At 47.0% G+C, this 13,601-nt stretch overlaps 1 protein-coding gene across 1 annotated transcript in view; it reads left to right on the top strand.

Moving 5' to 3' along the window:
• The window catches only part of ptprbl (protein tyrosine phosphatase receptor type B, like), a 121,331-nt gene that overhangs the window by 11,703 nt on the left and 96,027 nt on the right, over positions 1 to 13,601 (top strand). Inside the window, exons 3-7 of the mRNA XM_036956587.1 lie at positions 1,066 to 1,323; positions 7,732 to 7,995; positions 10,007 to 10,279; positions 10,522 to 10,785; positions 12,226 to 12,492. Of these exons, the coding sequence (XP_036812482.1) occupies positions 1,066 to 1,323; positions 7,732 to 7,995; positions 10,007 to 10,279; positions 10,522 to 10,785; positions 12,226 to 12,492 (1,326 nt within the window). The remainder of the gene's footprint in view (positions 1 to 1,065; positions 1,324 to 7,731; positions 7,996 to 10,006; positions 10,280 to 10,521; positions 10,786 to 12,225; positions 12,493 to 13,601) is intronic.

The following is a 13,601-nucleotide window of genomic DNA, read 5'->3' as shown; positions in this document are numbered from 1 at the left end:
TGAAAGAGGCTGTACTGAGGGCTTGTAGGCCTGTTGTAAGGCAGGTCCTCACCAGACATCACCTGCAACAACGTCACCTATGGGCACAAACCCACCGTCGCTGGACCAGACAGGACTGGCAAAAAGTGCTCTTCACTGACGAGTCGCGGTTTTGTCTCACCAGGGGTGATGGTCAGATTCGCGTTTATCGTTGAAGGAATGAGCGTTACGCCGAGGCCTGTACTCTGGAGCGGGATCAGTTTGGAGGTGAAGGGTCCGTCATGGTCTGGGGCGGTGTGTCACAGCATCATCGGACTGAGCTTGTTGTCATTGTAGGCAATCTCAACGCTGTGAGATACAGGGAAGACATCCTCCTCCCTCATGTGGTACCCTTCCTGCAGGCTCATCCTGACATGACCCTCCAGCATGACAATGCCACCAGCCAGACTGCTCGTTCTGAGCGTGATTTCCTGCAAGACAGGAATGTCGGTGTTCTGCCATGGCCAGCGTAGAGCCCGGATCTCAATCCCATTGAGCACGTCTGGGTCCTGTTGAGGGGTCCTGTTGTATCAGAGGGTGAGGGCTAGGGCCATTCCCCCCAGAAATGTCCGGGAACTTGCAGGTGCCTTGGTGGAAGAGTGGGGTAACATCTCACAGCAAGAACGGGCAAATCTGGTGCAGTCCATGAGGAGGAGATGCACTGCAGTACTTAATGCAGCTGGTGGCCACACCAGATACTGACTGTTACTTTTGATTTTGACCCCCCCCCCCCCCCTTTGTTCAGGGACACATGATTACATTTCTGCTAGTCACAAGTCTGTGGAACTTGTTCAGTTTATGTCTCAGTTGTTGAATCTTGTTCTGTTCATACAAATATTTACACGTTAAGTTTACTGAAAATAGTTGCGCAGTTGACAGTGAGAGGACATTTCTTTTTTTGCTGAGTTTAGTTGAAACACTTGTTTGCTTGAATATCAAAACATGTACCTGTGCTTTATAAGTGAATTGCCAACTTGACTTTTGTTTAATCTTAGCTTGATGTATGGTATCTTGTTTCAGTCACTGACAGCCCATTCTATCGCTCAGGTCCATCGACAGTCAGTGGCCTACAGGTGTCTGGGACATCAGACAGCCTGGGAGTTTCCTGGCAGCCTGGCCCAGGGAGGACTGAGCGCTTCAGGCTACTGCTCACCGACCGAGTGGGTGTGGTGAGGAACCTGACTCTGGAGAGCACCGCTAAAGACTACACTGTCACCGACCTGGTGCCAGGGCGCGTGTATAACATCACCATGGTGACGGAGGCAGGGGGACGCCAGAGTACCACCTCAAGACAAATACAGACGGGTAAGGATTCAGTCATGATATGGGATTCATTGGAATGGACTCTGCTTAGATGACGCCAGCATCTGTAACAGCGACGTAACATCTATTGTACATAGGCCATCGGTAAATAGCCCACCCAATTTACCTACCTCATCCCCATACTGTTTTTACTTATTTACTTTTCTGCTCTTTTGCACACCAATATCTCTACCTGCACATGATCTGATCATTTATCACTCCAGTGTTAATCTGCTAAATTGTAATTATTCGCCTACATCCTCATGCCTTTTGCACACAATGTATATAGACTCTCTTTTTTTTCCTACTGTGTTATTGATTTGTTTATTGTTTACTCCATGTGTAACTCTGTGTTGTTGTCTGTTCACACTGCTATGCTTTATCTTGGCCAGGTCACAGTTGTAAATGAGAACTTGTTCTCAACTAGCCTACCTGGTTAAATAAAGGTGAAATAAATAAATAAATAAAACATATTTGTAAGTTAGGATCATCACTATATTTAGAAATAAAAATGTAATTGTAACTATTAAAGTCATACTACCAAATTCCAGGAAAGCTCTTCGGTGATCAGCTATTTACTTTAAGCCTTGAGCTTCTCACATAGTCATCAGCCCACACGAATAATGGGATAGTGAGTATATGGGAAGATGCCAACCTCTCCTCTGCTCCCTGCATCCTGTGGGGTGTATGGGAAAGACTGAGTGTTAGGGTCTGGTATGGACACAGGGTCCATCCTGTGGAGTGTATGGGAAAGACTGAGTGTTAGGGTCTGGTATGGACACAGGGTCCATCCTGTGGGGTGTATGGGAAAGACTGAGTGTTAGGGTCTGGTATGGACCCAGGGCCCGTCCTGTGGAGTGTATGGGAAAGACTGGGTGTTAGGGTCTGGTATGGACACAGGGTCCATCCTGTGGGGTGTATGGGAAAGACTGAGTGTTAGGGTCTGGTATGGACACAGGGTCCATCCTGTGGGGTGTATGGGAAAGACTGAGTGTTAGGGTCTGGTATGGACCCAGGGCCCGTCCTGTGGAGTGTATGGGAAAGACTGAGTGTTAGGGTCTGGTATGGACCCAGGGCCCGTCCTGTGGAGTGTATGGGAAAGACTGAGTGTTAGGGTCTGGTATGGACCCAGGGCCCGTCCTGTGGAGTGTATGGGTCTGGTATGGACACAGGGCCCGTCCTGTGGAGTGTATGGGTCTGGTATGGACCCAGGGCCCGTCCTGTGGAGTGTATGGGTCTGGTATGGACACAGGGCCCGTCCTGTGGAGTGTATGGGTCTGGTATGGACACAGGGCCCGTCCTGTGGAGTGTATGGGTCTGGTATGGACCCAGGGCCCGTCCTGTGGAGTGTATGGGTCTGGTATGGACACAGGGCCCGTCCTGTGGAGTGTATGGGTCTGGTATGGACACAGGGCCCGTCCTGTGGAGTGTATGGGTCTGGTATGGACCCAGGGCCCGTCCTGTGGAGTGTATGGGTCTGGTATGGACACAGGGTCCGTCCTGTGGAGTGTATGGGTCTGGTATGGACACAGGGCCCGTCCTGTGGAGTGTATGGGTCTGGTATGGACACAGGGCCCGTCCTGTGGAGTGTATGGGTCTGGTATGGACACAGGGCCCGTCCTGTGGAGTGTATGGGTCTGGTATGGACACAGGGCCCGTCCTGTGGAGTGTATGGGTCTGGTATGGACACAGGGTCCGTCCTGTGGAGTGTATGGGTCTGGTATGGACCCAGGGCCCGTCCTGTGGAGTGTATGGGTCTGGTATGGACCCAGGGCCCGTCCTGTGGAGTGTATGGGTCTGGTATGGACACAGGGCCCGTCCTGTGGAGTGTATGGGTCTGGTATGGACACAGGGCCCGTCCTGTGGAGTGTATGGGTCTGGTATGGACACAGGGTCCGTCCTGTGGAGTGTATGGGTCTGGTATGGACCCAGGGCCCGTCCTGTGGAGTGTATGGGTCTGGTATGGACCCAGGGTCCGTCCTGTGGAGTGTATGGGTCTGGTATGGACCCAGGGTCCGTCCTGTGGAGTGTATGGGTCTGGTATGGACCCAGGGCCCGTCCTGTGGAGTGTATGGGTCTGGTATGGACCCAGGGTCCGTCCTGTGGAGTGTATGGGTCTGGTATGGACCCAGGGCCCGTCCTGTGGAGTGTATGGGTCTGGTATGGACCCAGGGCCCGTCCTGTGGAGTGTATGGGTCTGGTATGGACCCAGGGCCCGTCCTGTGGAGTGTATGGGTCTGGTATGGACCCAGGGCCCGTCCTGTGGAGTGTATGGGTCTGGTATGGACCCAGGGCCCGTCCTGTGGAGTGTATGGGTCTGGTATGGACCCAGGGTCCGTCCTGTGGAGTGTATGGGTCTGGTATGGACCCAGGGCCCGTCCTGTGGAGTGTATGGGTCTGGTATGGACCCAGGGCCCGTCCTGTGGAGTGTATGGGTCTGGTATGGACCCAGGGCCCGTCCTGTGGAGTGTATGGGTCTGGTATGGACCCAGGGCCCGTCCTGTGGAGTGTATGGGTCTGGTATGGACCCAGGGCCCGTCCTGTGGAGTGTATGGGTCTGGTATGGACCCAGGGCCCGTCCTGTGGAGTGTATGGGTCTGGTATGGACCCAGGGTCCGTCCTGTGGAGTGTATGATTCCTGATTCCTGATAATATCCTGATTTATTATATTTATTATATATAATACTCCTGATAATATGGTATATCATACACTGAGGTTGAGGAACATTGGGAAAGTAAATTCTGCTTTGAAAGTTGATGAAATCTTAATCTCACTTTTGAGAAAATGGCCCTTGAATGTTTTGGTTAATCTACTGGAGAGATCGTCTTTGTCTCCACCCCCATTCAGCATCGTTCACACCCTCTTAAGCCTTAGCCCCACCCATTCAGCATCGTTCACACCCTCTTAAGCCTTAGCCCCACCCATTTAGCATCGTTCACACCCTCTTAAGCCTTAGCCCCGCCCATCTCTTTAAGGATTCACATCTGAGGCCATGTATTAAACAAGACTAAAGGCTGGTTTATACTACGGGTGTACATTTAATCTGGAGTGCCAGAGTGTACTCTGGGTGTTTGTAAACTCAGAGTGTTATCAGATTGTCCGTTTGTAAACTCAGAGTGTTGTCAGATAATCAGTTTGTAAACTCAGTGTGTTGTCAGTTTGTAAACTCAGAGTGTTGTCAGATAGTCCGTTTGTAAACTCAGAGTGTTGTCAGATTGTCCGTTTGTAAACTCAGTGTGTTGTCAGATTGTCTGTTTGTAAACTCAGTGTGTTGTCAGATTGTCTTTTTGTAAACTCAGTGTGTTGTCAGTTTGTAAACTCAGTGTGTTGTCAGATTGTCAGTTTGTAAACTCAGAGTGTTATCAGATTGTCAGTTTGTAAACTCAGAGTGTTGTCAGATTGTCCGTTTGTAAACTCAGAGTGTTGTCAGTTTGTAAACTCAGAGTGTTGTCAGTTTGTAAACTCAGAGTGTTGTCAGATTGTCCGTTTGTAAACTCAGAGTGTTGTCCGTTTGTAAACTCAGAGTGTTGTCAGTTTGTAAACTCAGAGTGTTGTCAGACTGTCCGTTTGTAAACTCAGAGTGTTGTCAGTTTGTAAACTCAAAGTGTTGTCAGATTGTCCGTTTGTAAACTCAGTGTGTTGTCAGTTTGTAAACTCAGAGTGTTGTCAGATTGTCCGTTTGTAAACTCAGTGTGTTGTCAGTTTGTAAACTCAGAGTGTTGTCAGATTGTCTGTTTGTAAACTCAGTGTGTTGTCAGTTTGTAAACTCAGTGTGTTGTCAGATTGTCCGTTTGTAAACTCAGAGTGTTGTCAGTTTGTAAACTCAGAGTGTTGTCAGATTGTCCGTTTGTAAACTCAGAGTGTTGTCAGTTTGTAAACTCAGAGTGTTGTCAGATTGTCCGTTTGTAAACTCAGAGTGTTGTCCGTTTGTAAACTCAGTGTGTTGTCAGTTTGTAAACTCAGAGTGTTGTCAGATTGTCCGTTTGTAAACTCAGTGTGTTGTCAGTTTGTAAACTCAGTGTGTTGTCAGTTTGTAAACTCAGTGTGTTGTCAGATTGTCCATTTGTAAACTCAGTTTGTTGTCAGATTGTCCGTTTGTAAACTCAGTGTGTTGTCAGATTGTCCGTTTGTAAACTCAGTGTGTTGTCAGTTTGTAAACTCAGTGTGTTGTCAGTTTGTAAACTCAGAGTGTTGTCAGATTGTCCGTTTGTAAACTCAGTGTGTTGTCAGTTTGTAAACTCAGTGTGTTGTCAGTTTGTAAACTCAGTGTGTTGTCAGATTGTCCGTTTGTAAACTCAGTGTGTTGTCAGTTTGTAAACTCAGAGTGCTGTCAGTTTGTAAACTCAGAGTGTTGTCAGTTTGTAAACTCAGAGTGTTGTCAGTTTGTAAACTCAGAGTGTTGTCAGATTGTCCATTTGTAAACTCAGTTTGTTGTCAGATTGTCCGTTTGTAAACTCAGAGTGTTGTCAGATTGTCTGTTTGTAAACTCAGAGTGTTGTCAGATTGTCTGTTTGTAAACTCAGAGTGTTGTCAGATTGTCCGTTTGTAAACTCAGAGTGTTGTCAGATTGTCTGTTTGTAAACTCAGAGTGTTGTCAGATTGTCTGTTTGTAAACTCAGTGTGTTGTCAGATTGTCAGTTTGTAAACTCAGAGTGTTGTCAGATTGTCTGTTTGTAAACTTAGTGTGTTGTCAGATTGTCCGTTTGTAAGCTCAGAGTGTTGTCAGTTTGTAAACTCAGAGTGTTGTCAGATTGTCTGTTTGTAAACTCAGTGTGTTGTCAGATTGTCTGTTTGTAAACTCAGTTTGTTGTCAGATTGTCTGTTTGTAAACTCAGAGTGTTGTCAGTTTGTAAACTCAGTGTGTTGTCAGATTGTCAGTTTGTAAACTCAGAGTGTTGTCAGATTGTCAGTTTGTATATTCAGAGCGTTTTCGCACTTGGAGCGTTCAGAGTGCAGACTGGACGCTCTGGCAGAGGAGTAGGGTTGTTCTGACCTCACAACGACAGTCAAACACCCAAACTAACTGGCTAATGTTGGCTAGCTTGCTAGCTACTTCCAGTACAATTGAGCGAACACCTCACTCTGACCATTTTACTCGCCCTAGCAGAGCTGGTTAGGCTGTTTTCATGTTATCCAAAGTGGAGACTGCAACTGTTCTGCTGGCAACAATTTAATTGCGCTTTTTAGCCAACGTTTACTGACACCGGCAATATTCATCGGTGTTTGTAAATTCGGCAGTTATTCTGAGCTTTGGCACACAGACGAGAGTGCTCTGAAATCAGAGTAGATATCCAGAGCGAATTTTACCAGCTACGTCTATCGACAGTTGTCGCAGTGACATCATGAACATTCTATTGAAATGGTTACTTACGTAGTGGAGTCTTTTGTTTCGTCGCGTAGATAGCTAGCTAGCTAAACAATGAACCACGATCCCAACTCATAACGTTACTACCCCTGCATGAATCTGCAGGTAGCTAACCAACCAGGTTCAACGTTAGCTAGTTAACATTAGGCTGTAATCTTTTTTCTGTTTTTGCTATTTGCTCTTTGTTATAGAGCCAACCAGATTGGAGAAGTGGTTTACCCATACATCTCTCTTTTGGACAGATAATTCTTCGTGTTGTTGTTTGTTTAGTGTTTTCCTACTTTCCCAGAAGTGGTTAGAGTCTATGGGATTCTTCAATTACATTGAGCTGATTTCTGACATGCTGTTCCTTCTTTTTCCGTAGTGTATTTCTGTATTGTTTTAGTGATTCACCATAGTGAAGGCGTAGACTCAAGTTTTCTGGGTCTCTGTTTTTGGTTGGACAGGTTTCTCAATTTCTGTCTTAGGTTTTTGCATTCTTCATCAAACCATTTGTCATTGTTGTTCATTTTCTTATGTTTTCTGTTTGACATTTTTTTATTTGATAGGGAAGCTGAGAGGTCAAATGTACTGTTTATGTTTTCTACTAAAAGTGAAGTTTACACTTTCACTATTACAGTGGAACATTTTGTCCAGGAAGTTGTCTAGAAGGGATTGAATTTGTCTCTCTCCCTCTCTCTCTCCCCTCTCTCTTCCTCTCCCTCCCCCTCTCTCTCCCCTCTCTCCCTCCCCCCTCTCCCTCCCCCCTCTCTCTCCCCCCTCTCTCTCCCTCCCTCTCTCCCTCTCTCCCCCCTCCTCTCTCCTCTCTCTCCCCCCTCTCTCCCCTCTATCTCTCCCTCCCTCCCTCTTGCTCTCTCTCTCCCTCTAACTTTCTCTACCCCCTTCTCTACCCTCTCTCTCTCTCTCTCCCTCTCTCTCTCCTCTCACTCCCTCCCCCTGTCTCTCTCCCCTCTCTCCCCTCCCTCTCCGTCTTCCTCCCCCTCTATCGCTCTCCCTCTCCCTCCCACCCTTCCCTCTCTCTCCTTCCCTCTCTCTTCCTCTCCAGTGCCCTATGCCGTCTCCAACCTGAAGCTAGAGAACAATAACACCCAGGACAGTTTGAGAGCATCATGGAGTCAACCCCAGGGTGATGTGGACTCCATAGTGGTGACCCTGTCCTCGTCTGGAACCACCCCTCTGGAGAAGACCCTGTCATCTGACACCACAAAGGCCCACTTCCACCAGCTGACACCCGGACGGACCTATCAGGTGTCTGTCGCCACCAAGAGCGGAGAGCTCTCCAACCAATCAACTGCCTCGGCCAACACAGGTAACAGTAGGCGTAACCAGGAAAACGTCATGTAAACCAGGACAAACTCTGTGTCGTGGTCAGGAGAACGTCTTGTCTCTGGTCCAACATGCTAACAGTTAGTGTTCTCAGAAATCCAATGAAGCCTTTAGTTTGTTGAGAGGAACACTCTTCCTGTTGAAGAGGGCCTCTGCTATTAAAGCCAAGAGGATAAAGGAGGGGGTGAGATGGTAATTCCCCTAGAGTGTGACTGTTTAATTTAAACACTCTGTTATTGAGGGTTCAGCAAGAGCTCGTTGAGCGTCTCGATGATGTCTAAGATCATAACTATGTGATCACTATTCATGGATTAATCAAGTGGATTAGAATTAGTCCATTGTGTTGTTGTGTTAAAAGGCGTCTGCATGCTTCCCAAGCAGAAACAGTTCAGAAGAGTTCCTTCATTTATTATGATGACATTTGGTGATGTTTCTTTCTCAGGTGAGGGGTTTTGTTTTTAGGTGAGGGGTTTTGTTCTCAGGTGAGGGGTTTTGTTTTTAGGTGAGGGGTTTTGTTCTCAGGTGAGGGGTTTTGTTCTCAGGTGAGGGGTTTTGTTCTCAGGTGAGGGGTTTTGTTTTTAGGTGAGGGGTTTTGTTTTTAGGTGAGGGGTTTTGTTTTTAGGTGAGGGGTTTTGTTTTTAGGTGAGGGGTTTTGTTTTGTTCTCAGGTAAGGGTTTTGTTCTCAGGTGAGGGTTTTGTTCTCGGGTGAGGGGTTTTGTTCTCAGGTGAGGGTTTTGTTCTCGGGTGAGGGGTTTTGTTCTCAGGTGAGGGTTTTGTTCTCGGGTGAGGGGTTTTGTTCTCAGGTAAGGGTTTTGTTCTCAGGTGAGGGTTTTGTTCTCGGGTGAGGGGTTTTGTTCTTAGGTGAGGGGTTTTGTTCTCAGGTGAGGGGTTTTGTTCTCGGGTGAGGGTTTTGTTCTCGGGTGAGGGTTTTGTTCTCAGGTGAGGGTTTTGTTCTCAGGTGAGGGGTTTTGTTCTCAGGTGAGGGGTTTTGTTCTCAGGTGAGGGTTTTGTTCTCAGGTGAGGGGTTTTGTTCTCAGGTGAGGGGTTTTGTTCTCAGGTGAGGGGTTTTGTTCTCAGGTGAGGGTTTTGTTCTCAGGTGAGGGGTTTTGTTCTCAGGTGAGGGTTTTGTTCTCAGGTGAGGGGTTTTGTTCTCAGGTGAGGGTTTTGTTCTCAGGTGAGGGGTTTGTTCTCAGGTGAGGGGTTTTGTTCTCAGGTGAGGGTTTTGTTCTCAGGTGAGGGTTTTGTTCTCAGGTGAGGGGTTTTGTTCTCAGGTGAGGGTTTTGTTCTCAGGTGAGGGGTTTTGTTCTCAGGTGAGGGTTTTGTTCTCAGGTGAGGGGTTTGTTCTCAGGTGAGGGGTTTTGTTCTCAGGTGAGGGGTTTTGTTCTCAGGTGAGGGTTTTGTTCTCAGGTGAGGGGTTTGTTCTCAGGTGAGGGGTTTTGTTCTCAGGTGAGGGGTTTTGTTCTCAGGTGAGGGTTTTGTTCTCAGGTGAGGGGTTTTCAGGTGTTTTGGCACCACATGGTTGTTCTGGAGGCCAAAGTCCATAACTCTTCGTCGGTGATTGGTCAACAGCAGGGATTCTTCAATAAAGTCTTTGTTGTCATTCAACGAGAGAAGACTGTTTTTTTAATGCCAATATTTTCATTGAGAAATAATGCACCGAACATCTTACTTAGATGTAAAATTACACAACTAATGTCAAAATGAATGAAAGATTCCTTGAGTTTGAGCTTAGATTATTTTAGACTATATACAGCGTCTCAAAATGGACAAACAGGTACTGTACTACTCAAGGAAATTCAGAGACCTTTTAACCAAAGGTCTTTTGAGGGATTATACGAGCAGGTTCGTTCGGAAGGGCGCCAGCCCGAACTGAAGCATGCTGACGCCTTAAGGGTTCTTACTTCCTGCCTTTTGAGAGCTGCTAATATAAACGAACAAAATGAAATACTCCAGACTGTGCCTTTAACTGGTCTTCCTTCTTCTCTCCGTCCCAGTCCCAGGTAAAGTGTCCCAGCTCTCTATGGAGGCGCTGGATGACTCCAACTCTCTGAAGGTGATGTGGGCTCCCCCTGGTGGAGACTGGGATAAGTACAGGGTGCTGCTGTTAAATGGGACCCAGACTCTGGATAACAGGACCGTGGAGAAAGGGGTGGTGGAGTACACCTTCTCTGGCCTGGGACTGGTTCCTGGGAGGACCTACAGGGCTGGGGTCATGGTGGAAAGCACCGGGGAGCAAGGCACAGTGGAGTACTGCCACAGAGGAATAGGTAGGCTACACAACAACATAATGGAGTAGGTGAAAGTACTGGCATCAGTAAGAATGATAAGAGAACTCATAACATCATGACTCTTCATCTCATTGTTCTCTCTATTTCTGCAAACCTTCTTTCTCCCCTTCTCTCTTTCCCTTAATCCACCCCCCTGTCTCTCTCTCTCTCTCCCTCTTCCCTCTCTCTCTCTCTCTCTCTCTCTGTCTCTCTCTCTCTCTGTCTCTCTCTATCTCTCCCAGCTCCTAAGCCCGTCTCAGAGCTTCATATCCGCCATGCTGACGAGACCTCCCTCAGCGCCCTGTGGAGTCACGCCCCCAACTCAGCCAGGGACGGCTACGCCGTAGAGCTCCGCCATGGCAATGCCACGGTTGCCACGAGAGACCTGACCCGTGACATGAGGGAGTGCACCTTCAACGTGCTCATGCCCGGACGCGTGTTCACCATCATCGTGACAACCAAGAGCGGGGAGCTCAACAGCTCTGTGTCTGTGCTAGGGAGGACAGGTGAGAGGGTTGCTATAGCACCTGTATCGATATGTACACACAACACACTAAAACAGAGTAGCTGAGGTCATCTCTATGGTAACACTGTATTTATCCAATCAGAGGGACTCCATGATACTGTCCCTTTGTAGCTGAGGTCATCTCTACGGTAACACTGTATTTATCCAATCAGAGGGACTCCATGATACTGTCCCTTTGTAGCTGAGGTCATCTCTACGGTAACACTGTATATATCCAACCAGAGGGACTCCATGATACTGTCCCTTTGTTGCTGAGGTCATCACTATGGTAACACTGTATTTATCCAACCAGAGGGACTCCATGATACTGTCCCTTTGTAGCTGAGGTCATCACTATGGTAACACTGTATTTATCCAACCAGAGGGACTCCATGATACTGTCCCTTTGTTGTTGAGGTCATCACTATGGTAACACTGTATTTATCCAACCAGAGGGACTCCATGATACTGTCCCTTTGTAGCTGAGGTCATCACTATGGTAACACTGTATTTATCCAACCAGAGGGACTCCATGATACTGTCCCTTTGTTGCTGAGGTCATCACTATGGTAACACTGTATTTATCCAACCAGAGGGACTCCATGATACTGTCCCTTTGTTGTTGAGGTCATCACTATGGTAACACTGTATTTATCCAACCAGAGGGACTCCATGATACTGTCCCTTTGTTGCTGAGGTCATCACTATGGTAACACTGTATTTATCCAACCAGAGGGACTCCATGATACTGTCCCTTTGTAGCTGAGGTCATCACTATGGTAACACTGTATTTATCCAATCAGAGGGACTCCATGATACTGTCCCTTTGTTGCTGAGGTCATCACTATGGTAACACTGTATTTATCCAATCAGAGGGACTCCATGATACTGTCCCTTTGTTGTTGAGGTCATCACTATGGTAACACTGTATTTATCCAACCAGAGGGACTCCATGATACTGTCCCTTTGTAGCTGAGGTCATCACTATGGTAACACTGTATTTATCCAATCAGAGGGACTCCATGATACTGTCCCTTTGTAGCTGAGGTCATCACTATGGTAACACTGTATTTATCCAACCAGAGGGACTCCATGATACTGTCCCTTTGTTGCTGAGGTCATCACTATGGTAACACTGTATTTATCCAACCAGAGGGACTCCATGATACTGTCCCTTTGTAGCTGAGGTCATCACTATGGTAACACTGTATTTATCCAACCAGACTTTGAGGCAGCATGTACAGGGATGTTTTTACTTTGTCTCAGTTTATTTTCTTCACAAAATGGAGTCTTCAGATGAAGCCTGACACACAAAGGGTAATAATGAGCCTGCTGAGATGAAAATAAAAGCTTTATTTACTAATGGAGACGGACAGTAACTGAGCCTGTCTGTCTGCAGTACCTATGGAGACTGACAGTAACTGAGCCTGTCTGTCTGCAGTACCTATGGAGGTGAGGCGTGTCCACCTGAGCAACCAGGGCCACGTGGACAGCTTACAGGCCAGCTGGGAACTCCCCCCTGGAGATCTGGACTTCTGCAGCCTGCAGCTCCTCCACAACAACCGGGCTGTGCAGAACCACACCGTCCCAGCCAACACCACCTCTCTGCAGCTCAGAGACCTCCGGCCTGGCGCCTCCTACAGGCTGGTGGTCAGTACTGTCAGTGGTGGGATGGTTTCGAAGCAGGCCGTGGCTGAGGGACGCACTGGTAAGTTAAATATCAGGAACAGTTCATCTTTATGCATTTACTCAACTGTATCGTCCACATTAACATCGACTGACCGGCACGTGAGCCAGGCGTTTGTTTTGGGGGTTGTTCTGTATGTTCTTCCTGGTGGTCTTGTCCATAACAGCTGTTTATGTGTGTATGTGATGTAGTAATGGCCAGGCATGCTTTATTCTATGCTTAGAGATGGTTGTTTAAGGGTAGGTGTCTGACCATCGGAGTAAATCACTCATTGTTACAGTGATTGTTAACCAACATTAATTATAAGATACAATCTCAGAGAGAGAGAAACGTCATATTGTTTTCCAATACAAAAGAGAATGTCTGGAATGTTCAGGAAGCTTTGTGTCAACTACAAAACAACTCTCCAAGGTCCCGTTCAAAGACTTCCTTGTCCGATCTCAATTGTCTTCCCCGGGAAAGTTCTGGCTATTTTGGGGCCCCACAGCTTCCTCCTTTTAATTAACTTCAGAGTCCGGGGGCCAAGGGTTGATAACATTCAGACAACTTTCGGGCTAACTTTCAGCTAACGGGATAGTAACAAACACCACTTTTTCAGATAACATTCAGACAACTTTCGGGCTAACTTTCAGCTAACGGGATAGTAACAAACACCACTTTTTCAGATAACATTCAGACAACTTTCGGCTAACTTTCAGCTAACGGGATAGTAACAAACACCACTTTTTCAGATAACATTCAGACAACTTTCGGGCTAACTTTCAGCTAACGGGATAGTAACAAACACCACTTTTTCAGATAACATTCAGACAACTTTCGGGCTAACTTTCAGCTAACGGGATAGTAACAAACACCACTTTTTCAGATAACATTCAGACAACTTTCGGCTAACTTTCAGCTAACGGGATAGTAACAAACACCACTTTTTCAGATAACATTCAGACAACTTTCGGGCTAACTTTCAGCTAACGGGATAGTAACAAACACCACTTTTTCAGATAACATTCAGACAACTTTCGGGCTAACTTTCAGCTAACGGGATAGTAACAAACACCACTTTTTCAGATAACATTCAGACAACTTTCGGGCTAACTTTCAGCTAACGGGATAGTAACAAACACCACTTTTTC

Source organism: Oncorhynchus mykiss, chromosome 21 (genome assembly GCF_013265735.2).
Source record: "Oncorhynchus mykiss isolate Arlee chromosome 21, USDA_OmykA_1.1, whole genome shotgun sequence".
Lineage (NCBI taxonomy): Eukaryota > Metazoa > Chordata > Actinopteri > Salmoniformes > Salmonidae > Oncorhynchus > Oncorhynchus mykiss.
The sequence above is the reverse complement of the archived record's forward strand: the minus strand, read 5'-3'. Positions and strand labels throughout refer to the sequence as shown.